The following is a 26,352-nucleotide window of genomic DNA, read 5'->3' on the forward strand; positions in this document are numbered from 1 at the left end:
TACAGCCCACACTCCATGACCTTAAATGGGGAAGTGAGTCAGGACTACCATTATTAAATGGATGACATTTGTGTAGCACATTTGTGCTTTAGAGTACCTGCGTTGTGCCAAATATTAAACTACGTGGGGTGCATACTCCACCTGTATGTGTCTCTTTACTTACTCAAAAAAAGTTCCTTGTGATTTCTGCCCGTCTCTGTCTGACATCTGTTGGTGTTGCAACTCCTGCTGTGTTTGGTTCAGGCAGTGCATGTTCATGATCGTGGTCCTCATAGTCGCTCAATTCCACCTCTGTGCCCTTCTTTGTGCAACATTGCACTTGTTGCAATTATCTTACAGCAGATTATTGGTGAGTACTGTTGTGCCCCTCCACTTTTGTGGAGGCAGCGGAACCTGCTTTTTAACAGTCCAAAGGTGTGCTCCACAACGTTCCTAGTGGATCTGTGTGCCATGTTGTATCGTCTCTGGCTGGGGATTGAAGGGTTGAGGTAGGGTGTCAGGATGAATGAGGGAACGGCATATGCACTATCCCCTATTTGTAAATGAGAAAGCCATTACTCACATGCACACATACACATACATCTGCAATATCTATCAGGGTGTGACACAGTGTTTTACCTAGCAGGTATCCTTCCCCGAATTCCCCCGCTGTCAGGCGTGTGTACATCCCACTGTTCTGAAAAATGTAGGAGTCGTGGGTACTTCCTAGGAACTTGGCCACAATGTCTGTGATTATGTTGTTGGCATCACAGATTACCTGTACATTGATAGAGTGGGTTGACTTCCTGTTTCTGTATATGTGCTCTGTGGCAGCAGGTGGGCATATAGGGATGTGGGTGCCATCAATACAGCCGATGACGTGTGGGAACTGTGCAATTTGATAAAAGTCAGTCTTGGTCTTCAGCAGTTCCGTGTGTGTGTTAGGGATTCAGATGTAATGATGCATCCTCTGCATCATAGCCTCTAAGAACTTCCTGAAAAAATGGGACAGGCAGCTCTGTGACACACCACCTACAACAGCAATCACCCCCTGGTAACTCCCAGATGCAAGTAGGTGTAGGCTACAGAGCACCTGCACATGGGGTGGGATGGCATGCGCCCTTGGGGTTGGGTGCTCCAAAAGTGGGTGGAGGTCCTTGATCAAGTCCAGGATGGTTTGGGGGTGTAGCCTGTACCTTTGCAGTATCTCTGGCTCAGTGAGTTGAAAGAGCGTTATCCTCTGCCTGTACACTTGCTCCTCCCTTCTCCAGACCCTCTCTCCTGCTGCGCCTGTAGCCGTAGCCGCCTTGCTATCACGTAGAATGCCGCCATTCTGGTCACACTGTTGCACTTTGAGGCCTTTTTTATAGCCTGCACCAGGTTACCACCTGCTTTCAATCCATGGTAAATACCGATTCTTAAATACCGAATTTCATGAAATTCGATATTTTAGAAGTTTCCTACATCTCAAAACTCATTTTTTTACCATTTCTTATTTACCGAAACGGTAAATAAGAATTCTGTAAATTCCGAATCGGTAATTTCCGATTCGGTAAATTCCGATTCGGTAAATTATCGACTCGTATTTACCGAATTAGTCTTTTTTGGGCCCCTACATCGCAAAAGCTAAATACCGGTTGGTAACGACCGAAATTCGGTATTTTTGCCCGTTACCGATCGGTATTTGGATACCTACATCTGGCCCCGGGTGCCCAAAAAGCTAAATATGGGCTCTGACATTAGAACTCGTTGCTAAAAGGGTGCTGATCTCATTCTGAAAGTTAGCTTTAAGGCAAGTGGGGCAGACTACAGAACAGCAGTTCAACAGGACTGTATCTCATGTGCTAAAGGTGAAATAACGGGTGATATCCTGTACTACTATGACACCCTTACATAATTCCCATAGTGGGGATACTTTCAGAAACCTGGAATGGGAGAGGCCCTTTTGACAGGACCAACTGCCCAGCGCCCAGATACCCCTAGGGGTGACATTGCTGCGCTCTACAAATGCTGATTGATTGACTGACTGGAATCCTCTCTAGTAGTGTACGGATTGAAGGATAGGTCCACTTTAAGCTCAACACAATGGGGCTCCTTCTCCAGGGAAGAAGAGACTTCAGTGTATTGGCTTGATTGATGCCTGGTAGGTGCAACATCCCACTTTTGCTGACTACTATTTCTTTACAAAAGCACAAAACGTTTTGCTAGACTGATTACTTACATGAGAAATCTCTGCTCCCCGGAATCAGTCACAGCGGCATTGGTAATCTTGCATTCTCACCCATGTATGTTTCATTATTCACATCTACACCAGTTGGCCTTCCCAACTGATAGATGCTATAGATGTTAAGGTTAAACCTACAATACAAGATGTTGGGAACACCATTAAAAGTTTGATGCAGGCATATTACACAGGAGAGGTACAGATGAGCACCAAATGGGAAATACTAAAAGAATTATCTTATGCCCAGAGAGTTTATTCTCCTCCAGATTCAATAAACTCTGAGCAGAAAACCAGGCTGTAGGAATAAATTAGGGAACATATTCCATGAAACGTCACAATTGCTCCCAGGCTAACAGGCCCAATACCCTTTTCAGTGAGCTACAAACTGCCTAATATACCAGAACATATAGTGAATTCCACTGTCATAAAAGTGACACAGGCAAAGTGTGCACACACAGAAGAAAATACAAGCGTGACATATAGGAAGCTTGCCATTACTGGAAAGGTTGGCTACCCTGAAAATGACAACATAGCCAAAACTATTATTCCTTTTGCAGACACTACCTACCAGTGCCAGTACCATCAAGATTAACTGAAAAAAGTAATATATGGTTATATTTGGGCTGGGGAAAAACCAAGGATAGCTAGGGGTCTTACCGTATTAGCACCAAAAACAGTGCTTGGTATGGACTTGAAGATGTTGAATATTTAGAGATATTATGAATTTGTGGATCTGCTGCAGATTCATGAATCCACAATGAACCCCCGATGAACTAGAATACACCAATGAACTAGAGAGCTTTTTCTTCCTTTGTGCAGATCTGATTGGTTGGCCATCACAGAAACATTTATATTGCGGCTGCCATTACCCAACATGGTGCACCCAGAACCATGTGGGAAGTAAAAAAATGAAAAGGTCGTAATGGGGCAGTGTGAACCTGCATTGATCTCAGACCCATATGTGGGTGCCCCAAGGGAACCCTGGTATTACAAAAAAACTTTTTTGAAGAATTAATTTTTATCATGGGATTCGTGAATCCTATGTTGGAGTTGTGATTCCTAGGCATTGCCTGAGCAAGCAGACTGATCTGAGAGAGACCTCTAGCCACAGATTTCTTACTATATAGAAATTACTTAGATGTCAGACTGAATCCGGAAAATCTTGAGCAGTACATCTGCATGCCGGTAGGTGGTGCCGATCGGCTCTGTGTAGGCGTCGTCCATGAAATGCACTGTGCGGATACAGGCACCATCCCAGCGCGCTGACATCAATTCTTGTCATTCCATACCATCAGCGCAGATCCAGAAGGTGTAGGTCAATTTAGGGCTACTTTTGTTTGACTTTTTGTTGACCCTTTTTTGAGCTTTAGCTCCCAGTGTGTCTTATGGAACTAAGAAACCTGTGTGTTTTCAACGCTGTGGAGCCTGTCACAGGGTCTGTGGCTGACTTCTACCTGCTTTGCTTACGGTGCCTGGAGCTGGGTGTAATGAACCTCAAGGTGGTCTGGGAGCATACGTTGAAGCTCTTAGTCACGCGACACCAGACAACTCCGCACCACTCTTGGTCCTGGTCGCATGGAAGATCCCTGGCCCGCTCTTGCAGTTGCTCTGTCGGTCCTCATTGAGGTCAAAGTCTTCGTTGGGTAAGTCCCAGAAGAAGAAGAAGGCCAAGAAGTTGAAGCATTCTTTGATCTCACTGCACCGGTTCAACTTATCAGTCGAGGCACAGCCACCACAAGTTTAGGCCCTGCTCCTGCACTTACCTCAAAGAGCCTGAGTCTGGCTCCCCTCTCTCCCTCCTACATTTTCATAGAAGTACTCCCGCCCAACTGAAATAATTCTATGAGGCTATGCACCTCATCGTTGAGTGAGCTGACCACCCTGGAGCATCTTAATCTGAGACTAGACCACAGGATCTTGAATTTTTCCATGTGCAAGGAAAAGTTCAAGATGCTGACCCTGGTTCAATTTCTTCCGGCGCTCAAAACACAGGACTCAATGGTGTCTCACAACTTGTAGGATTTGTATTTCAACATACTGACAGTCACATAGGCGGTATCTGGGGTAGGTACCACCCATTACCAGTTCTCAGTTCTGCCGTTTGGGCTAAAATCGTCACCTTGAGTCTTCACCAAGGTGATGGCAGTAATAGTGGCACATCGTAGTAAGTTGGTGATCCCCAGTGTACCTCTTTCAACAAGGTCTCTTTCTAGCATATTGGCTGCTCAATCCAAACTCGCTAGCGATGGTTTTGGACCAACTACAGGTTACAGTATCCCTGCTATTTGACTAGGCTATTCCATCACCATTTCCAAGACTTCCCTCTCAGCACTTCCATTTCATAAGAGCAGTACTGGACACAATCTCCTTGAGAACCCCCGGGACATTAGGGATAGGTTTCTGATGTTTGAAGAAGAGGATCAATTTCCAGTTCAGATACTTTGTCTGCTAGCCTACTGCATCCTACCTATCAAGTAGGCACATAGGCATATGACGGCTTTCTAGTGGTGCCTTTGTCCACAGTGGTTCAGGCACCAGGGAGATATGTTGGACGCCATCACGATCTTATTGAACACTGCAATGGATCTGAGCTATTGATTGGTAGAAGAGCACCTGTCAAAAGAAATGCCTTGTTATCCTTCTCCAGCAGTGACCATGGTAGTGGATGACACATTCATGATGAGGTGCGCATCTGGAGATCAAGTGCCTTTTTTTCTTCAGAACATCAGCTTCTTTTCATCAACCTGCTTTAGTGGATAGGTTTTGTCCTGGTCCTAAAAGTCTTCCTCCCATCCTTTCCCAGCTGATATGATAAGAGCGTGATGGACAAAATGACTTAAATGTTGTATATGAACAAGCAGGGAGGTCTAGGGTCTCACCTCTGTTGGAAAGTGCTAAGGCTCTAGCCTGGGTGTGATTCAGGATGAGGATAACGTATGGTAAAGTCATCTGTGTGGTGAAGTAAGTAAGTATTTTATAAAGCGTGCGATTACCAAAGTATCTTAGTTCTGGCGGAAATCTCCAAAACAAATGCCCAAATGCTATGATTTTATTTGAGAGAGGCAGCAAAGGGCCATGTCTTTAGCGATTTTCTAAAGAGAAGAAGGCTGGGTTGGGATCTTGGAGATAGGGGAAACAAATTCAGCAGTTCGATTGCCAAATAGGAGAATCTCCTGCCACCCTATGTGGCCCTTTTGATTTTCAAGATGACCACTAGTTTGCCCGTAGCAGATCTTAAATTCATCTGCCAGAAATACCATGTAAACAGATTTTTAATGCATAAAGGGTCAGATCCATGCAAGGCTTTATGAACCATACAGAGCGCCTTGAATTTTACTTTTTCCAATGAAGAGTCTGGATTTTTGGGGAAACAGAACTGATTTTAGGCAGCTTCAGTTGTAGCTGAGCTGCAGAGTTTTCTGGGATTGTAATTTCAACTGAAGCCTATTGTTTATCCCTAAATAAAGAGCATTGCAATAGTCTATCCTTGAGCGGATCAAAGCAACCACCATCATTTTTTGTAATTTCCTGGGAATAAATCGGAAGACCTTTTTTAGTATCTTGATTAAAAAGAAACAAGAAGATGTAATGCAATTTATCTGGCCTGAAAAGAAAAGTCATACAAGCTAATAAACAGGCATAGAAACAAGAGGAAAATGTGACCCTTGGGCTGCTGTTTACTGCATACGATTGTAATAAATGCAGCCGGTCAACACTCAGCATATTCACTTGTTAAACAGTAAATGAAAGTTACCGAGTTATCCAACTTTTGCCATAATGTTGTACGTAGTGGAAAGCACATTCCAAGAGATCAGACAGAAAGGCATACCCATAGAAAACTAAATGGAACTGTTAACTACTGCAAAGTATCCGTAGAGTTCCCAAAAGAGTTGATAGCATGTGTGCTTATATGCTTTCTTTAATATTAGAGGAACACATTTCATTTCCAGCGTTAAGAAATGTAAAAGCAGACGGAAGTGGAAACTGAAAACACTCTGTTCAGGCTCCTGGTCAAGCAGCAAACGGGCCGGGGATGTTTGCTTACATGCTAAGAAGGTAACACCATGTTCCCTTCACTGGCTAATTGACCTACAAATCTTAGCAGTTGTAAAAATAAAATGAAAACTTCTGGCATCCCAGTGGAAGGCATGCTGTGGCTGCTAGTGAAGCACGCTCTGTGAAAAGTGACCTCTCAACAAAACATACACTTTTGTGAGTAAAAATGTGCCTCAAAAACTGAGGTAAAAAAACAAAACACCTTCTAGTGAAAATGTCTGCAGAATCCACAAAAGGCATTACAGAAGCCATTGAGAGAGCAGTGGGGAGGAGAAGCTTGTAATGCCAGACAGCTTTAAAACATGCATTCTCAAGAAGTGCTTCACAAAAAAAAGTGTTACCAATTAGCAAGCATTAATGGAAGACTAAAAGGAGCCACACAGGGAGCTGATAAACAGGTTATGCTCAAAGGGAGCAAGAAGTAACTCAACCTGGACAGCCTAAAACAAATAAAGCCAGTGAAAAGAAAGCATGCAAATGTGAATGACAAAAGACAAAGCCAATTGTAAGTAATTAGCGGAATGCACTTCTAGGTCACCTTCTAGCATGCCCCCGCTATGTCTTTGCAACCAGACAGCTGGGCTATCTCAGACCCATTACTTGTTAGAGGCTACTTCTTTGAAGTCTGTTCAAGTGATCCAGCCAAAGGCCAGGGCGAGTATTTCACAATCAACAAAGCTTCAAAATGGGCCCATATACACAATCATATTTTCCCTGGCCTTGATTAGTCAATGCCTAACTAATCTTCCCAGATCAACACTCTTCCTTTGGTCAATGGACCAGTAGTCGAGTTGTTGATGGTGATATTAACACATTTACTAATTTAACTTATTACTTTCAATAGATTCAATAGATTTTATCTAATAACTCAGTCAAAATGAATGCTCATTTGTAAAGATTCACAGTGCAAACTCCATTAACTTTCATGGGAGAGAAAAACACATTTATTAAATACATTAAATTCATAGACTCATTCAATAATTCAATGCATTAGGAGGGGGTGAATGAAGAGACAAAAGACCTATTAAATCATACATTTGCAAAAGGTATGCAAATTTAAGACAGAAATATATTTACCCAATGGTGAAACGGGAAACGCAACCCTCCGGCCTAAGGACTGGAGGAGGTCACCTGATTAAGAGTCAGGAGACAAAGACTATAGGACAGAATCAGGACAGGGAAATACTTACTACACTTCTCTAGAACCCCGGCGCGCCGCAACGTATCCCTCTCTTTTACTCTCTCCCTCCTCAATATTCTTCTGCAATCTTCAATCCAATCAGGTTGACTTTCAGAAATGAATCTTCCCAGTTTATCTTCTTTCCAGCAGCAGCTCTCGCCTCCCTCTCTCTCAGCATTGATCGATTGCTCTCATGATGAATGAACATTACTAATCTTTTGTCCCTCTAGTTATACTCTTTAATTCTGCATGTCCCACCCTCAAACATTGCCAAGATCTGCGGATCATGGACTGTGATTGGGCAGGGGAGTTGTCATCACCTCATGCTGTCATATTCAATTTCCCAATGAACCCCTTTGTTTAATAAACCCTTCCCATTTAACTTATTTATTTCTCTATTACATATTCCTTTCCCACACATTCAAAGTAACAGATTAAGTGCAAATGTGCAATTTCACAGTTGAAAAGGAATTCTCATAGCTTCCGTCCTTGACTCTTGGCAGCCTGTCAACAGTCCGGTCAACAGGTCACACCATGACTCAAATGCGCAGACTCAGCTTGTTAATGTTTTCCACCGCCATTTTTTCTTTGGTTTAGCACATTAGGCCCAAAAATATACTATTTATAAAGGAGACATAAACAGATGTTAATTTCTCAAATATTTGATTGTCGCTGTTCACCACCCACGTCTATTCTATCCCATGTTAAATTCTCTTTCTTTAACCAAAAGCATTTGCAGCAATGTCTTCTTTTAAATTTCAGGCAAGCATATGCCAGGCACGCAGTGCCTCAAGACCAAAGTTTATTAATCCTTGCACATGCGTGAGAGTTTTCCCTCTCAAACAAGTTAATCACATGGTTATTTACGTAGGTTCTGGTTTGCACATGCGCAGAAGCATTTTTCGGTTTAAAGCGATATTTATTCTTTGTTATTTAAGAGTGCATAAAGCTGTCTACCCCATATGTAAGTGTTGCGTGCATTCTAATTACATCTTTAATTTTATTTTTCTAATGATTAATACTTGTAAATGAGGAATTGATCCGAGCAAGTTCCGTTTTCTTGAATCCTTGCTCCATCACAAGCGATGAGGAATCTGAAGGAAGAAGTATCCATCAGAGGACAAATTTGCTTACCGTTGGTAAAGTTATTTCTGGTAGATGCTCTGTGGTAGCACATTCCTTACCGATCATGCCCAGCTCCCCATTTTGAAGGATAGGCCTGCCATTTAATAAGGTTCCAAGATCATTTGTGGCACTGCACTTCAAAAATCGATATGAAAGTATCCTCTTCTTTGCCTCTAAGAGCATGGAATAAGTGAATGCTGGAAACTGATGTCAATGGACCAAGGTAGCGATATATGGCTCCAGTGATGTCACACCTACACCTCTTGCAGCACTGAGGTGGCACAAGAGCCACCTACCAGCATTGTGAAGCTGTGAAATGTTTCTAGATCCAGTTTGGTGCCTGGTGATATTCAATAGGCGAATAATCTACCACAAAGTTCTTTAGCAAAGGTAAGGAACTTTTTCATCCTTGGAAAAGAGCCTGACATAATGGGCTCATGGCAAATCGTGCACTCAGGCTTATTGAACTAGCAAATAAGATGTTTCTCACCCACCCAAATCCAATGCACCTTACTTAAAAAAAAGTAGAAGCCTCCAGAACAGATCCAGTGTTTCAGATATCAGACCCACATCCTTAGTCTGAAATTGTCTTCACACAAAGTGTCACAAACCCCATTGTCAGTCTTTGGGAAACCTTCAGCAGCAGATGGGTCCACCCCATTGTTTATTTACAGTACCAGCCACAACAGCCAAAACAATACTTTAGACATAGGAGGCGACCATAGAGAAAAGGAGGTCACCAGGCTCATGCTATCAGCATGGGAGGCTTCCATAAAGAAAAGAGATTATGAGCATCCAGCGGAAGCAGGGATACCTCCTTTCTCTACCTGGTGATTCCACTCTCTCCTCACCCCTCCCCCTCCTCCCCCTGCTTGTCAGCTGCTCAACTGGGAGAGACAGAATTGCAAAAGGCAAATGGCTATTTAATATTATGCAGGATAGGTATTCTTGTCCATTACACCAGCAATTCCACAGTAATGATATCTGTCTTTTTCCATTGAACCAAGCTCCTCTAAGAAGTTCGGCTTCACTGCATTGAATTGCATTGAAAGCCTTTGCTTCACACAAGAAAGGAGTAGGATTTTCACGCCTCTTTGTAGTTCTTAAAAACTGGAGACAAAACCCCTTCTGGAGCTGAAAAAAAGCAAACAAATTGATAAAAAACAGAAGCGCAGGATCGGCCATGGACCTGAAATTCACTGCTCGGACATTGGTAGAGGTTGTGTTCATGTGCCTTCCTCAATAATGCCATCAGAAACACATGCAGAAAGGAGCACCTTTCAGATGGAACTGACGAATGCTCACGAGTCAGCTCAGAGCCCAAGGTAACTGGTCCCAGAATGTGACAATGGACCAATATTCTGGACATCAGGGTGCTCCATCAAGCTCTGAAGTCTTTCTAACCCTCCTTCACAACTGATTTAATCCTGATCAGACACGTTATTACAATGACTATGGCCTACCTGAACACGAAGAGGAGAACTGATCCCTTGCAGGAAAACGTTTAATATCAGCAGTCCACTTGGAAGCCGTACAAAGGATGGAGATTGACTCTTAGAGCAGAATTATGTAAACAAATCGTGAAAGGATAATAAAAGGTGAGGTCTGTCTACCTTTTTCGAGAATTGGGCTATCTGCAGATACTCCTTCATGAATGCTGTTGAAGAAGAATGCACTTTTGAGCAATTGGTTGCGGAATTAATTATTACATTTCATACCAAAGATCACCTTGAAGCTGGCAATATCTGATGCTTCAGGGATATGTGTGTACCTTTTATGACAATGTTTTGGTGTTTCAAGCTCCTGAACATTCGTGCGATGTACAGTGTTCTTGAATATAGTGAAGAAACCCACTTGAGGAACTACAAGTCAGTGATGTTTCTCAAAAAGGTGCTGCAACTGATTGCCGCTTTCTGTGCTTACGAAGGCTTTTACCTCACATTCATCCTGTTTCAACAAGTTAATTCAATACTGACTTAATCATCGGGGGCCGTAATATAGAGAGTGCCCCGGGGGCGCAACAGGCGTTTGCGCCCACTTTGCACGCCCCGGGGGCACTTTGGAATTACAGAAGGGGCTGCAGACGCTTGTGCGCCCCCTTCTGTAAAACCAATAACGCTGGCACACATAAATCATCAGCATTATCTGCAGGGGGGTGCCCCATGCAAATGAGGGAATCCCTTTGCCTCTGCACCCGACGCGGGCCCAGAGGCAAGGAACCTGTCAGGCGGCACACTGACAGTGCGCCACCTAAAAGGAGATCCTGGGAAACTTGATTCCCGTCCAGGGAAGACATGGCTTGGCAGTTCGGGCTGGACTGTTCCCATGAGGCACAGGGTCAGACTGATTTGCATATGGCCATGTCTGAACTGGGGTGGTGGAGTGAGCTAAAGAACGGTGATGGATTAAACCCAGATCAGTTGACTGGGGGTGAGTGTTTGTATTGTCAACGCTCCGTCCATCACCACCTTTGGTTTTTCTTTGTTCGCCCTAAGTTGGCAGGGTATACTCAGACGTGAGTCCCTTGCTCACTTTGCCACTGGAGTCAAGCAAGCCCGGCTGAAGACGGCTGTAATGCCACACTGGAGTCAAGCAAGCCCGGCTGAAGACGGCTGTAATGCCAGAAACCGGTCCTGGGAAGCTTGATTCCGGTCCAGGGAAGACATGGCTTGGCAGTTCGGCTGGACTGTTCCCATGAGGCACAGGGTCAGACTGATTTGCATATGGCCATGTCTGAACTGGGGTGGCGGAGTGAGCTAAAGAACGGTGATGGATTAAACTCAGATCAGTTGACTGGGGGTGAGTGTTTGTATTGTCAACGCTCCGTCCATCACCACCTTTGGTTTTTCTTAGTGCACCTCGTGAGAGCAGCCCTCTGCAGGGGGTAAAGGGAGTCTTATGGACCCCCCCCAGACATCCCCTTGCAGCCGGGTGGAGTCACTGACTGCACCCTCCTGCAAGGGGATCTCTAATCCCTCTTCAAAGTGCAGGCGGATTGCCACCCGCACTGTGAAAACATGCAACAGCTTTAAAGCAGCCGCTCTGTTTTTCACCTGAATGCTCTGCGCCTAGGGCGGTGCATTCGTGGTAATGGGGTGCGTTTTCATTGTTTGCGATGGGCACACCTTTTAAAAGGTGCGCCCAGCCCAACCAATGAAAGGCACCTTTACGGAATACAGCCTGAAGAATTGTCGTATTGACTGATAGGCTGTGAAGTAATGGAAGGGATAAAATAATACCCTTGAATTTTTTAAATGTGTAAACAGATTTTATTAGGGAACTGAAATTGAGGTGGAAAGTACTGTGCTTGCACACTGCAGGTTTTCATTTCATCGTGCATGTTCAAGTAAAATATCACACGGGTACATATCAATATACAAAACATTATGACTATCTTAGTTCTGTGAAGAGGAGCTCCAGGAACGCTTATTGTTTTTATACAAATTAGAAAATATTGTATTGGTTTTGATGCTTGGGACCAGAACCCATAGTGACAAAGGTGTGAAAATATCTATTCTAATAATCATACGGGGACTATGTGGTTTTACATGTGCCTCTTCTTCATAACCTGTTTTGTGCTTTTGAAATGTATTCTGTGGTAGGTAGTAAATGCTACACATACATTTCTCAAATATGTCAAATTTAAAATAGTCCTTTTACAAAAATTAGAAACTTTTTTTTAGCAGGTCTGATGCTTTAGGAGAAATTGTTGATTTATACATGCTCCTTCACTCTTGTTGGTGTCGTTATTCTCTTCACATTAATTGTGGGCATGATATATGCCAATTACTTCTACCAATATTATACATGTGTAATACAAATATTTGAAAAAAGATTTGGAATGTATCTATACAATATTTAGAATAGACAAGAAAGAACTTTCAAGAGACCTACTTTTTCTCATGCAACTTATTTGTAGCATCCTGTAGAGTTTGTGCATCTTTAATGTAGCCGGGGGTACTGTATTAATAATGCACCTTCTTACCAATACTATAGCCATTATAATTCTAGTTAATATTTATAACTCTACTGGTTATTACTGATAGGACTCACAGGTCATCTTAGTTTTTAAGGTGTTTATCTCTCCTCACTTTTTCAGCTTTAACAGGACTCTATGACGATCTATATGATGGGGCCGCAAGATGCTATACGTGTTACACGCTAGCTGAAGGGAAAGATGCCTGAAGAGGGCATCGGGCTGCTTTAGATGTTATTCATAAAGGACTTTGGGGTTATCAGGATAGGTGGAAAGTGGGTACACATTAAAATACACCTTTCTGGTCATCATAAGCAGTCACTCCGACACATTTAGCTGTAATCGTTCAATTCAATTATTTTTATTTTCCTAAAGAAGACAAAACATATCTATGTTGAATAAGGTTATCAAAAAAGATGAAGAAAAATGGCGTTGTACATATGAAAGTTTTCATCGTTTGGTGGATAGGCTACTTGGAGCTGTGGGGTAAAAGCATAGGTGCAGATTTACAAAGATTTTGTGTGGTTTTGCGTTACTTTTATAACACAGACCTTACCAAAATCCAAGTTGTTATTTATAAACCAACAAAAATTCAGATTTGTGTTGGTTTATAATGAAGAGTAAAACAACACAGGTCAGTGTGCAGCCTTGCCTTGCATTACTTTGAGTCAAGGGGGCATTCCAGGAGTGGTACATTGGCGTTCTCATGCTTCCACCCCTGGATTTTGAGCCAGATCCATATCTACAAAGAATTGTAGACATGGATTTGCACCAAAATCCTTAATTTCCCGGAGGCTAGCATAACAAGGAGAAATATTTGTATTTCTCCTCGTCTTTCCCGCTTTGCAGAACACATGCAAGAGGCAATTGCCCCTAAAACAATTTTTTTGTGAATAAAGAGACAATAAAATATGCTGATCACAACACAGACACCCTTGCACTATGGCACAAGGTTCATGCATTGGTGCATGGCTCCTGAAAGTGCCCCTGCATAGGGTGAGAGCAGAGGTGTGCCCCTTCTTTGTAGATGTAGTGCAGTTCTGCTCTCTCCAGATCAGGCAGCACAACAACTGTGCTTCCTGCCCTGCATTGCGTAAACTCTTTGTAATCCTAGGCCAGAAGTGGTAAGTGTTTTGTCCCTACCAGAATTGAGTAACTTAAAGATTTTGAGAAAAAGATATCATGGAATGCCGTTGAAGGGTATCAGCAACCTCTAATTCTTCCCACAAATCTTGCAGTAGTTTTGCAGCCATCAAGTGGCCCTTATTTACACTTTTTATGGACAGGATATATTTGATTTACTTAAGTGAGTAAGTAAAGATGTGCCCCTGACATGAAGGTCAGTTTTCGGAAGGTATAGCCATGTAATTATTCAACTGGGTCTTGTCAAAGCCAAGCGTAGGGTAAAAAAATACTTTTGGGCATTAATGTTAGCTCAATGCTAGAGATCTCTCTTACTAAGAGTAACTTCTGAATAAACATGACAATGAAACTCTGACATCTTTAGATCTTAGTAGTTTACCCACTAAATAGTGGAGCTTGCTCTAGTTTGATTCCCACTAGTACTTGGAACAGTGGTGTTCATTCTACTCTCTTTTCAATTAAACCTGAAGACTCATTTACTAGCCCATGTAAGCTAAACATATTGTCTTATGGTGTTGACTTTGACACTTGAGTAGTTGATCACTATATTAAAAAAACCTTAAAGCTACATAATGCTAGTTTAACCGAACAATCCTGATTCTGTATTTATCAAAGCTCTTCATCCATCTTGAGTGTGAATGACACATCACTGGAAATGTTATAGATTTGACTTGGCAGTCGACCACATTTGCATCCCTTCTTTGTCCAACCAGTGTATTCATACTACTGTTCATATGTTTGCAGATTTGACTGCTACCTGGTTTAGCGGCATGATGTGCCAGACTATTTGCTCGGTTTGATCATCATTGCAACCTTCTTCAGGGAGTAGGCCCCTCCCCTAAACTCTGCCCAGTAGACGCCATCTTGGTATCGGCTTCTGTAGTGCCCTCCTTTGTACCAGACACCGTTGAGATTAGAGTGTGCACACATGTTGTACCACCAGCCACCTTTCTGGTAATGGGCACAGTTTCCTAAAACACAGATAAAAAAGTGCATTGGTTGACATTCTTGACACATAATATTCAAAATTCACTGTACTGGTAATGGGAATTGGGAAAATTGTATGTATGTATGAATCATATATTATTACAGTAGAGTCTCTGATTGTAAAATTTAAGTTGTCTTAATTGTGTTGTAAAAAAAAGTACAAAAACGTCTTAAGCACAAGAGAAATATATGGAAAGGTTTTCATATAGTTTTCACAAGCTCTGCTAATGGGTCATTATGATCTTCAGAGTGGCAGATGCAATCTACAAAGCTGACCACCAGATAACTTGTGTACACATCATGTTTACAACCCATAATAAGGCGAATACTCCCAGCAGAACAAATGGGAATACTTATAGGTGCTTTAAGAAGAAAGTCGTCTTCTCATTTATGTCTAGTTCCACCTCTAAAAAGAATGTGCTGTGTCCAGAAATGCTTGTGTTTTTTTTCTTGCTACGTAAAAAATTAGGGAATAAAATACTAACAGTTACGTTATGTTATGTTACTGGAATTTTTAAAGCGCTCTGTTACCCTGGGGTGTCCTGGCGCTGTACGCTACCATCCAATAAAGAAACTGTGAGTGTTGGCAGGATAGCTATTTAAGTGAATAGCCATGTTTTTTTTTTTTGTTTTTTTTTAAAAATAATTTTATTGTTGCAGCAAGTAAACATACGTAGCAGTGTAAGTAGCAAGAGACGTGGCGTCAACATTCCGCCAAAATTAAGTTAAAGCGCAACAGTTTCATATTTTTTGTAATATTGAACCAAAAACAACATTCAGGTGCACAGATTGGGCTTACAGAGGCATGTTAATTGTACAGTATCTGTTCTAGTTATGTCAGGCCAGCTGGCCAGAATTCACCATCCACAGGTAGTTCTACCATCGGCTACTTCTGACGGGCAATGGAGGACCTAAGCCGCCCGCTCCCGCGCCACCCCATCCCACCCGTAGTCCCATTTCTAGTCTACCTCATCCTCCCCCTCTGAACTGTCCACTTCTTCTTCTTCTGTTAGTGGTTCACAAGGTCCCCCCCTGTAGGTGTTTCATGGCAACCATATCTTGTTCCATTTACGAGGATTGGCCCGCTGCTGATAGACCGCCCGCTCCACCATCATGAGCAAATCCATATTCCTGCACCACTGTGCCAAAGTCGGTAACTCAGATGCCCCCCACCTTTGCGCTATATCCCGTTTCGCTAGCATCATCCCAATAACCACCCATTTCCGCCCATGTGGTGTAAGGTCGGTTGGGCCCCATACATTTAACAAACAAATTCTCGGGTCGGGAGTGTATGAGAGCTGTAGTGTTTGGGCGACTGTGCGTGCCACTCGCTTCCAGTAGTCGATTATGTGCGGACAGGACCAAAGGGTATGGAACAGCGTGCCCTCTTCTCCACAATTTCGCAAACAATACGGGTGATCTGCCCTGTGGAATTTGTGTAGGGTGGTGCGTGTGTAGTACACTCGGTGCAATATCTTGAATTGTACTAAACGGAATCTTGTTGAGATTCCCGCTTCCTTAGGCGATGCCATTGCGGCATTCCACTCTGCCTCATCCATGTCTCCAACATCCTCTTCCCATTTCCCTTTCAATTTCTGTAGTGGGTCAGGCAGGTTATTCACCAATTTGCGATACGTTAAGGATGTAGCGCTAGTTTCCATGTAGTCAGTGAGCAGCCTATCTTCCAAAGGGGCCGAAGCCGGGACCTGAGTACCTGGTGTCAGCGCTCCCAGTAAAGCATGTCTAATCTGTATGTATCGATATGTCTCAGTGGTGTTCAGCTCATACTGTTCTCGCAGCGTGTCAAATGGAACCACCCCCTCATTAGTCCAGAGATCACCCACCGTGGAAATCCCTATTGTGTCCCAGTGATCAAATCCCTTACTGCGTCTCAGGTTACCAAGCGATCTAGTGTCCCATAGTGGCGTGAGCTGTGTAATCACCCCCCCCCCCATTTCAGACGGGATTGAGCTCTGTGCCACAATGTGACTGTGTGTTTAGTCGGGCCGATCAGTTTTGTCATAAGTCCCTTGTTGTAAAGCGGGGCCAGAAGTGTAGTAGTGCCAAGCTGCCGTCTATCCGCTAAGTATGCCGGGTCGTCCTGCGGTGCATGCAGCCATTGGTTGATCACCTTAAGGTGTGCCGCCCAGTAGTACAATTCCAGGTTTGGGAGCGCAATTCCCCCACTGTACCAATCTCTAATCAGTTTTACCTGTGCTACCCTCGCCGGTCCGCCTCCCCACAACAGGCCCGACAATTGCCCTGCTATCTGTTTGAAAAAGGAAGGCGGTACTATCACCGGCGAGCTTTCTAAAACATAGAGGAACCGGGGCAGCGCCATCATTTTGAAAAGCGCCGCTCTGCCCAATAGTGTCAGCGGGAGCGCCATCCAGTGGCGCACGTCCGCTTTCAATCTGTCGAGCAGCGGTCTCAGATTCAAGTCTTGAAAGGTCACAGGATCTCGCGCGATCCGAATCCCTAGATATCGAAAGGAGACAGCCTCTAACACCAAGGGGCAATCCTCCGCCAGACGTGGCGGGGTCCCATGCAGCATGAAGAGCACCGATTTCATCCAGTTAATCTTGTAGCCAGAATAGCCATGTTTTTAATACCTTCCTAAAAGGGAGAAGCTCCGTTGAGTTTCTAAGAAGGAAGGGAAGGCTATTCCATGCCTTAGAGGCGCAATGACAAAAACTCCTGCCACCCCAGCTAGTTTTATTATAGCAGTGGAGAATAGCTTGTTTGGCTTGCATAGAGCGTAGGGCTCTTCCCGGAACATACCACTGTATTGAATGTTTCAGGAAGTCAGGCCGATGCCATTAAGGCCTTTAAAGACTATACAAATGGCCTTAAACTGAATCCGTAGTTCGACCGGGAGCCAGTGAAGGGTTCTGAGACCAGCCCTCACCGAAGTAAACTTGGGTGTACCTGTAAGCAACCTGGCTGCTGCTTTCTGCACGATCTGGAGTCTGATCAAATGTCTCTTCTGGATGTTAATGTAGAGACTGTTACAGTAATCCAGCCGTGACAGAATGAGCGCCGTAACTGCTGTTTTCAGGTTGTCTTCCGGGAGGAGGAATTTAATTTTAAGCAGGATTATGAGAATAAAAAAGCAAGATGAGATGACCCTGCTAATCTGATCTCCGTAGGCAAGTTTTGAATCCAGGATCACTCCAAGATTTTACACCCTTTCACCGGGACTGGAGACATGCCCATTGTATTTGGCCACCAATCCGGTGTCCAAAGGTTGGTGGTGTTCCCGAATAAAATGACCTCCATTTTCCCTGCATTAAGTTTAAGGCAGTTTGATGCCGTCCATGCTGAGATCACTTGCATGCAGTTATGACATTTAGAACCAGTCTCAGCCTCATACCCTTTTTGAATTGACAACACAATTTGTGTGTCGTCGGCGTAAGAGGTTAACTGGAAACCAAAGGATCCGATCAGAGCTGCCAGCGGAGCAACATATACGTTAAATAATGTCAGACTGAGCGAAGAGCCCTGTGGAACTCCACGAGGGAGAGAGAAGGGCTTAGAACTATCTCTGTCGAGTTCCACAGTTTGTGTTCTGCTGGCCAGAAATGATTTCAGGATGTCCCAGGCCTTGCCTTGGAGTCCGACCGCAGATAAACAGTCCATCAAGACTTTATGATGGACCGTATCAAATGCGGCCGAGAGATCCAGCATAAGGAGTATGGCGGCGCCGCCCTGATCAAGGGCCTCTCTGATCTCATCTGTCGATTTTATTCTTGCCAGCTCAGCGCTATGTTCCACACGAAATCCAAACTGCCTGGTATCTAACAGAGAGTTGGTCTGAAGGAACAGGCTAAGTTGGCCATTCATGGCCTTCTCAATCATCTTACCTGGGAAGGAAGACGAGAGATGGATCTGTAATTGCTCAGTTCCTTTGGGTCCAGGTTAGGTTTTTTGAGCAAGGGAAGAATAGATGCTGTTTTCCAGGAACCCGGGAAGTGGCCAGTATTGAATATGGAGCCAAACAGTGGGGTAAGAGCCTCCCCATTAATTTCTGGAACCGTTTTCGGTACTGAGGCTGGACAAGGGTCCAGAGGGGAGCTTGATCGAATCTCTAATAAAAGTTTGGTGACTCCTTGCTGATCCAGAGGTGTAAAATGGTCAAATATGGGAAAGGGCCCGTTGTGCTCAGAGAGCCCCGTTGACACTGACTCATTGATGACAGTGGACATGAAAATAAAGGAGGAAAAAATGTTTGCAACCTTTGTAAAAAGAAGGCAGCTAGAGTCTCACATAGTTCTGCGTTGCTTTCTGTCTTGGGGCTAGAAGAGGTAGTAAGCACGGAAATAGTTTTAAACAAAGCTTTAGATGAGGGTCCAGCAATTCTAATTTGTTCCCCAAAATAAGTCTTTTTAGTGTCACAAAGCAATTTTTTATAGTTGGCACGGCTTACTTTGTAGGCCTCAATATCGGAGTTACTATACTTTTTCCTTCATGATCTCTCCAGTTTCTTGCAATCTAATTTGTGAATTTTTAAACTTTCAGAGTACCACGGGGCAGATGGTGATGCCCGCCTGAGGATGCACCATTTGCCTAGCACCAATATCTTGCAGGCAGAATCCACCCAATATGTATAGAAGGTCGTGGCTTTTTCTACGTTAGAGGATGGTACAGGTAGTGAAACTTTTAAAAGGTTTCCAAGAGCAGAATTGTCAGTGTGACAATTTATAGCCCCAGGGAGAGAAGCTAGAATGCTAACCGCCCAAGATGGCGGTATCCTGCCAGTAATTCCCACTCAAGCAACAAACATCATGCGATCAGCGCGAAGTGCCAAAAACAAAGTGCCCAGTGCTCTCTCTCTGCAAATTAGCAGGAGTTAAAATAAACAAGTTCCCAAACAGTTAGGATTGGATGATAAAAGCAATTCTTATTAAAATGAAACAAATAGTGTAAGTTCATCAGCATGGCGAGCGTTGAACGCAGCTTCGTCTCAGGTGGTAGAGCTGCGCGGTCGCGCCAGCATGACAATTTATAGCCCCAGGGAGAGAAGCTAGAATGCTAACTGCCCAAGATGGTGGTATCCTGCTAGTAATTGCCACTCAAGCCACAAACATCATGCGATCAGCGCGAAGTGCCAAAAAATAAAGTGCCCAGTGCTCTCTCTCTGCAAATTAGCAGGAGTTAAAATAAACAAGTTCCCGAACAGTTAGGATCGGATGATAAAAGCAATTCTTATTCAAATGAAGCAGAAAGTGTAAGTTCACCAGCTGGCAAGCGTTGAACGCACCTTTGTCTCAGGCGGTAGCGCTGCTCGTTCGTGTCAGTGTGACAAATTATAGCCCCAGGGAGAGAAGCTAGAATGCTAACCGCTCAAGATGGCAGTATCCTGCCAGTAATTCCAACTCAAGCCACAAAAATCATGCGATCAACACCTTATCAAGAAAGCTGTTTCCAGGTGTACTTACTTTTCACCTTAAGCAGATATGTCTCCACGTGGTACCTTCAGGAGAACCTATTACTGAGCCCTCCTTTTACAGTACTGTTATGTCAGTTTTCTACTAATTTACTTTGCACAATCTACAACCTGTCCAGGCAATCCCACACAGAATTTTACTGACACCAAGTAGAACAAATGTCCAGCAGGTAAGGGATGTAGTGCAACCTTACTGCTTTTCTGTACCAAGCCTTTCATGGCAAATCACATCCCTCTATAGTTTGACAAGTTACGCCACATCTAGACACCTCTGCAACTCCTTCAGGTTCCCAAACTTCAAGCTGATGGAATCTTGTCTTTGGCCTGCCTATCCCAGCCATCAACAAGCCACATTCCCCTTCCTCAAGTTCTAATGAGTGATATTATTAAAGTGGGAGTAAATATTCTCCTTTGGGACGAGGAATTACATATTCAGGGCTGAAGTGCCATGGAAGTGTGCCCAAACTTGCAGTTATGTTTTTGGTTTTAGAGAAATATATTCTCTGTCATTACCCATCCTGGAACTAGTTGAGGGTGGAATGGGAAGGAAATTCCCCCAAAATGGGTATGGTGTAAGAGAAGGGTTTCTCTTATTATCTGTGTGGATTGGGGGGAAAAAAGAAAAAAGAGAGTGTGCATTTATACTCATGCAAGTCCTTTTTGCTTTGAGAATAGAATATTTATTCATGGATGCCATTTAGTCTTAGTCTAAATGGGACTGTGAATACACATATTTTAATTTCATTGTGAATTGGTGTTTCTGAGCCTGTACCTGTGCCTCTGAGCATGTGCATCATCATCCTCATCCAAGCGCTACTCAGCCCAGACAATATTTTGTGTAAGTATTGATTAATAAATCTCATATTTACATCATGTGCTGCAGTAGATCAGGTGGATTGCATGCTTCTGCCATTGGGCACCGACGTTTAAGTTGTTTTTCCCAGAAGTAGAGGTTCCGATTTCTGAGGTGATTTGTGACTCCTCTCCCAAAACCCACAATGCTCCCAAAACCCACAATGCCCCCAGAAAAGTGAGTGAAAGCCAGTGTGGTGATGTGAGCAGGACTTTTCATCTGAAGTAGATTTTTCCCCACATAGCACTTTCAATCAATCAATCAATCAATCAATCAATCAATCAAGGGATTTGTAGAGCGCGCTACTCACCCGTTAGGGTCTCAAGGCGCTGGGGGGGGGGGGGGGGGGTGGGGGGGGTCGCTACTGCTCGAATAGCCAGGTCTTGAGTTGCTTCCTGAAGGCGAGAACCTTTTACTGGATCCCCATTGCACAGTACTGTTATGTCAGTTTTCTTCCTATTTACTTTACAAAGAACACCAATATGTCAATTGGTGGACTGTGAATACGTATTTGAGAGGTAATGACAGTTTCAAATACTATACAATGAAACTATTATCCAGGTATACAGGAGGGTGCATGTGAATCTACAACATGACAAGCTTCAGACTGATTGTTATAGCTAAGCTAAGTAACATTTTCTGTTTGCAGCATGTGCTCCTGTAGATTACATGCTTTTCAAAGACTGAAAAGCAGTGCCCTTCTCCCTTACTTGGTAGCTTTCGAGCTGCAGTGGAAGTTGTTTGGAACACTGTTATACAGACAGTTTGCCCTATTTCTTCTTCTTGTCGGGCATGAATTTGATATTGTGCTGGAAGGTATGGACGCGTTGTCCGAATCTGGCCACTTACTGCTGAAATGGCCGGAGTTGAGACACAGCTTATGGCCATTTATGACCCTGTTTCACAGGGAATTGAAAATGAAATAAAAGATGTATTGGCCTAAGAACTTGTGGGAACTAATCAAGCTGGTCACGATGACGGAGCACTGAGTGAAAAGTATTGTGAAAGAAGAAAGGCTAAAGGGTTCGCTCCTAAAATACAGCCTCCAACTATTTTTTCTAGACATTCTGCCCCAGTGAGTTCTCCAGTCTCTCGTTGCACTGAGAACACTATGCATATTGATAATATTAGTGGTCTTCTTTCTGATGTCGAGAAGGGATGAAGAAAAAAGGTTGGACTGTGCATGTATAGCACCATTCGAAAGTACTTGTTAAATGATTGTCCAGTTCAACTGGTCAGAAGTCAGGAAAACTCCAAATTCCATTCACTGATGTAGAGCAGGACAGCATTAGAGTAAATTCCCTCAACCAATCCTATTGCTCTGCTGAGGCTGCTTAATGTCTATATTTCATTCCACCTCAGTTCCAATTCTCTGGCAATCCAAATATATTGTCTACTGTTTTACTACATTCCAGAGTTTGTGGACTGTACCTGTACAAAGACTGGGCTTAGAATTATAAAATTCCTCTTCAATCAAAAGAAATTCCAAATAAGGTTCAGATTTTCATGGTTCTCTCCTTTCTTCTGGTCCACTCAAGGAGACCTATGACAGTTTAACTATTATCTCAATTCTGCTATGAAAACTGTTTTTCTAGGGTTTTGGTCCCTCTCATAGGAAATCACTGAAGAATAGACTTTTCTATCAGTTATCACAACTGTGGAACCAGTTGCAAAAACCTATTGTCATATTTTAGAAGTGTTTCAGAAGCCCATGGAGAATACTACTCTTCCTCATTGGAAATTTGACTGTGCTATACCAACTATTCAGCAAGCCAGTACTTCTTGACAGAATCAACTCCTTGCCAAAGTGAGGCAAACAGGTGCTCAAACAATACTATGAAGTGAATCTTCAAAATGGTCTCATTGCTCGATCCTCATGTACGACTAGAGCTCTCACGATCTTCGTTCGCTAATAGACTGAAAGGGCTGCATCATTTTATTGAATATAGAGGTCTTAATTAGTTCACCATGAAGGTCTAATATAATTTGCAACTTATTAAAGATATTTTAGAATCAGTTGGAGGACAACCAACTTTATGAAATTAGACTTTCACGCGATCTACCAACTCCTGAGAATGAAGGTCAGTGTAAAATGGCATTTTGAAACCCCCATTTGGCCATTATGAATATTGTGTAATCCTGCTTTGACTATGTAACACCCTGGCATTGTTACAGCAATTCATGGATCATATCTCCTAAGATATTTCCAACCATTATGTAGAGGTGTATTTAGATATTCCTCTCAATGATTAAAATCCTTCAGGGAACATGTCACTTCCATTTAAAACACACTATGTTTACACCATCTGCACTGTATACCAGAAAAATGTGAATTTGAAAGAACTAACATCTAGTATCTGGGCGGCATTCTTTGTGCTTAAGGTCTGGCCATGAATCCCAGTAAAGGTTCTGCTATTTACGAATGGCCATCTACAACTTTTAAGTATGTTTAATGTGTTTAGCAAATTTTTTCAGACAGTTCAAAGTCTATCCAGTGGATTTCATTGGATTGAAGAGACAGGAGAAGCATTTCAATACCGTAAAAAGTCTTTCACTCAAGCTGCCATCTTACGATATCCAGATTATATCAGACAATGTATTGTCCAGTCTGATGCTTAGCGAAAACATTAGGACCGGTGAAGTTAAACCTGATAATGGCTTGGAACACCCCATCAGGCTCATCATTTGTCAACCTTTCAATAGGTAAAATAGTAAATAGCACATATGAAAAATAACCTCAACACCTGAACCAGAATGAGAGCTACGTAAACGTGTGCTCTGGTGGCTTGGAACGATATCAGCTGTGGAGGCCAGATGCAAATTCTCATCTTCACAAACCGCTTGTCAGAACATCCTTCCACCTTTACCAACCTCTCCATGATCCACCAGTAACTAGCACTGACTTTCACAGCATTACTAGAGACATTGACAACTGCAATCGGATCCCCAAATTTGGAACATCCTCTAGCAAAGCAACCAGTTTTTCTGACATTAAAACTTTTACCTTTGGTACTCATTTCACCTTGGCCTGAGCCATATTAACATTAGTCCTTACCACATGATCAAAATCTGAGATCTCACCACTTTTAGCCACTACCTTCGGCATCCATGCTGGACAAAGTTTTGACTCGATTTTCCTTCCTCTCAAATGTTGGAAAAGTGAAACATCTGTGTGGTGTGTAGTGTGGTCCAATAGAACTATAAAATAGTCCAAGTTACTCTTGCTACAATACTCCCGATTCATCCATTCAACTAAACCATTAGTTTTGGAGTGATAAAGCAAACTCCTCGAATGCTTGACACTTGCAGATCTAAGAAAACACTCTATTTCCTTACTCATAAACTGTCACCATTGTCTTACACTAAGAATTCTGAGAAAACCTTGCTGAAAAAAACAATATTAAAATAAATCAACAACATTCAAAAAGTTGGGATCCAATAAAAATCTGACCTCCTGTAACTTAGAATAGGAGTCAATTAAGAATACTGCATTTCAATGACATGATGATATCAAGTTTAGAGACCCAATCAACTCTATTCCTAACTTATCTGCAAGGACCAAAGGGCAACTCAGTAGGTCGACGCAGAAGTATGAAGATTACATTTTTTATCACATCAGTGCATATTACACAATGTTTAATCACATCCTTAACATCTTTGTGCATTCCTGGCCACCAAAAAGCTATAAGGGACTCTGCATTTTGTCCATTTGCCACTGATATGCCCCCCATGGGCTTTAGAGACAATGGTTGACCTCTGTTTCCCGGGAGAAACCAGCTTGTTTGCATGCATCAACAATCCAGCTTCCAGTGTTCATCAGACACCTTGATAAAAGACTACATCGTACACTGGCCACTGTCTCTGCATGACCCAAGTAACTTCTTCCAATAGTGAATTGTCCTCAGAAGCACCCATCCACTCACTTTCAGCTATGGCACTATGCTTTTCAACATCAAACAATTTTCAAACTCTTCTTCATCCTCTACTTCATTATCAGTCTGGAGAGGAATTCTGAAACCATAATGCACCCTGCAATCTAGTCACCAGGAATATGATGAATATCAAACTGGTATTGTAGAAGCTTTGAGGACAAATATGAAGGTAACGTTTAATATGCTCACCCTTGAGATTAAAAATGAGTGGCATGTGATCAGTTAAAATGGTAAACCTCTTTCCCCACAAATGCATTTAAAACTTTTCCATAGCCCATAAACAACTCAAAAGTTGTTTCTCAATTACCAAAATAAATGTTTCAGTCTTTCTGAAGGTTTGAGATTCAGAACCAGCTGTGAACTCATCCTTCCCTAACACATGAGACAAAACAGACCTGAATCCAGCACTGGTGGTATGAATGGGGAGAACATAGTATAACAACAGATCATAGGGTTTAAAAGCCATGACGCCTACAAACTCCTCTTTTACCCATTCAAATGAATTCTCACAATCTTGGATGCAATTGCATGAACATCTTTCTGCAGCATGTTGGAAAGACATCACATGCACAAAGGTAGAAGCCATGACTAGATCTCGCATAAGCCCAGGAATGATTTCAAAACTGTGAGTGGAAGGAATGACATGTTTGCTGGCCTGAACCTAACTCGGACATGGGAAAATATCATCCTTCGAGACTACATATCCCAGATACTCTACCTAATTTTTCAAGAATTCACATTTCTCTTTTTTAAGAACGACTTCTCTTGGTTGTAAAACAGACAGAACAATTTCTAACCTGTGGGAGCGAATTTCACTTTTGAACTGTTACTAGTGCCGGATTCAATTTGCTCTGCATGTGGTGGAGGGGTCTCGATGTCAAAATTTGTTCCAATATTTCATCCCCTGAATTGGTATGTGACTCATCCCCCTTCTCTCTTGAAGGAATCTTTGTCCTTTCCTTTCTTAACAGCCTTTGAGATAGGTACTGGATATAATCTAGTTCCTTCTACAATACCTTTTCTCCATCTACACTTCTCTTCATCCCAGCAGGCATTTGTATACTTTTCCAGTGCCCTATTAGTCCTTCTCTGGTATTGTTCCCTCTCCCCATGGCAATGCTTTACCCAGCATTAAATGCTTCATTCTGAAGGGGTCTAGGTGGTGGCATCATTTCATACAATTTTCCCTTCAAATGGTCAAGAATTCTAGTATTAAATGTCTCAAATCTAGGAAAGCTCAATGCACCCTCCTTCTCTTTGATTCTATCCCACTGGCAAGGCCAAGCATGCGTATTTAAATCATGCTCAGTAGTGATAATATATGCAGGTGTACCCTCAGGAGGTTCTGCTTCCTCTTTGCGTACTGGAATTGTAACATTCCCTTTCACCAAATTCTTAATTTCTCTGAAAGATTACATAATGAAAGATCAATTTGAAGCAATACAATTGAA

At 42.8% G+C, this 26,352-nt stretch overlaps 1 protein-coding gene across 1 annotated transcript in view; it reads right to left on the reverse strand.

The window, feature by feature from the left end:
- Nucleotides 1-11,810: 11,810 nt before the first annotated feature.
- The window catches only part of ANGPTL6 (angiopoietin like 6), a 206,589-nt gene continuing 192,047 nt past the window's right edge, over nucleotides 11,811-26,352 (reverse strand). The window contains exon 6 of the mRNA XM_078640069.1: nucleotides 11,811-14,654. Within this exon, the coding sequence (XP_078496195.1) occupies nucleotides 14,467-14,654 (188 nt within the window). The 3' untranslated portion in view covers nucleotides 11,811-14,466. The remainder of the gene's footprint in view (nucleotides 14,655-26,352) is intronic.

The sequence above is a fragment of the Lissotriton helveticus genome, chromosome 1_1, assembly GCF_964261635.1.
Source record: "Lissotriton helveticus chromosome 1_1, aLisHel1.1, whole genome shotgun sequence".
Taxonomy (NCBI): Eukaryota; Metazoa; Chordata; class Amphibia; order Caudata; family Salamandridae; genus Lissotriton; species Lissotriton helveticus.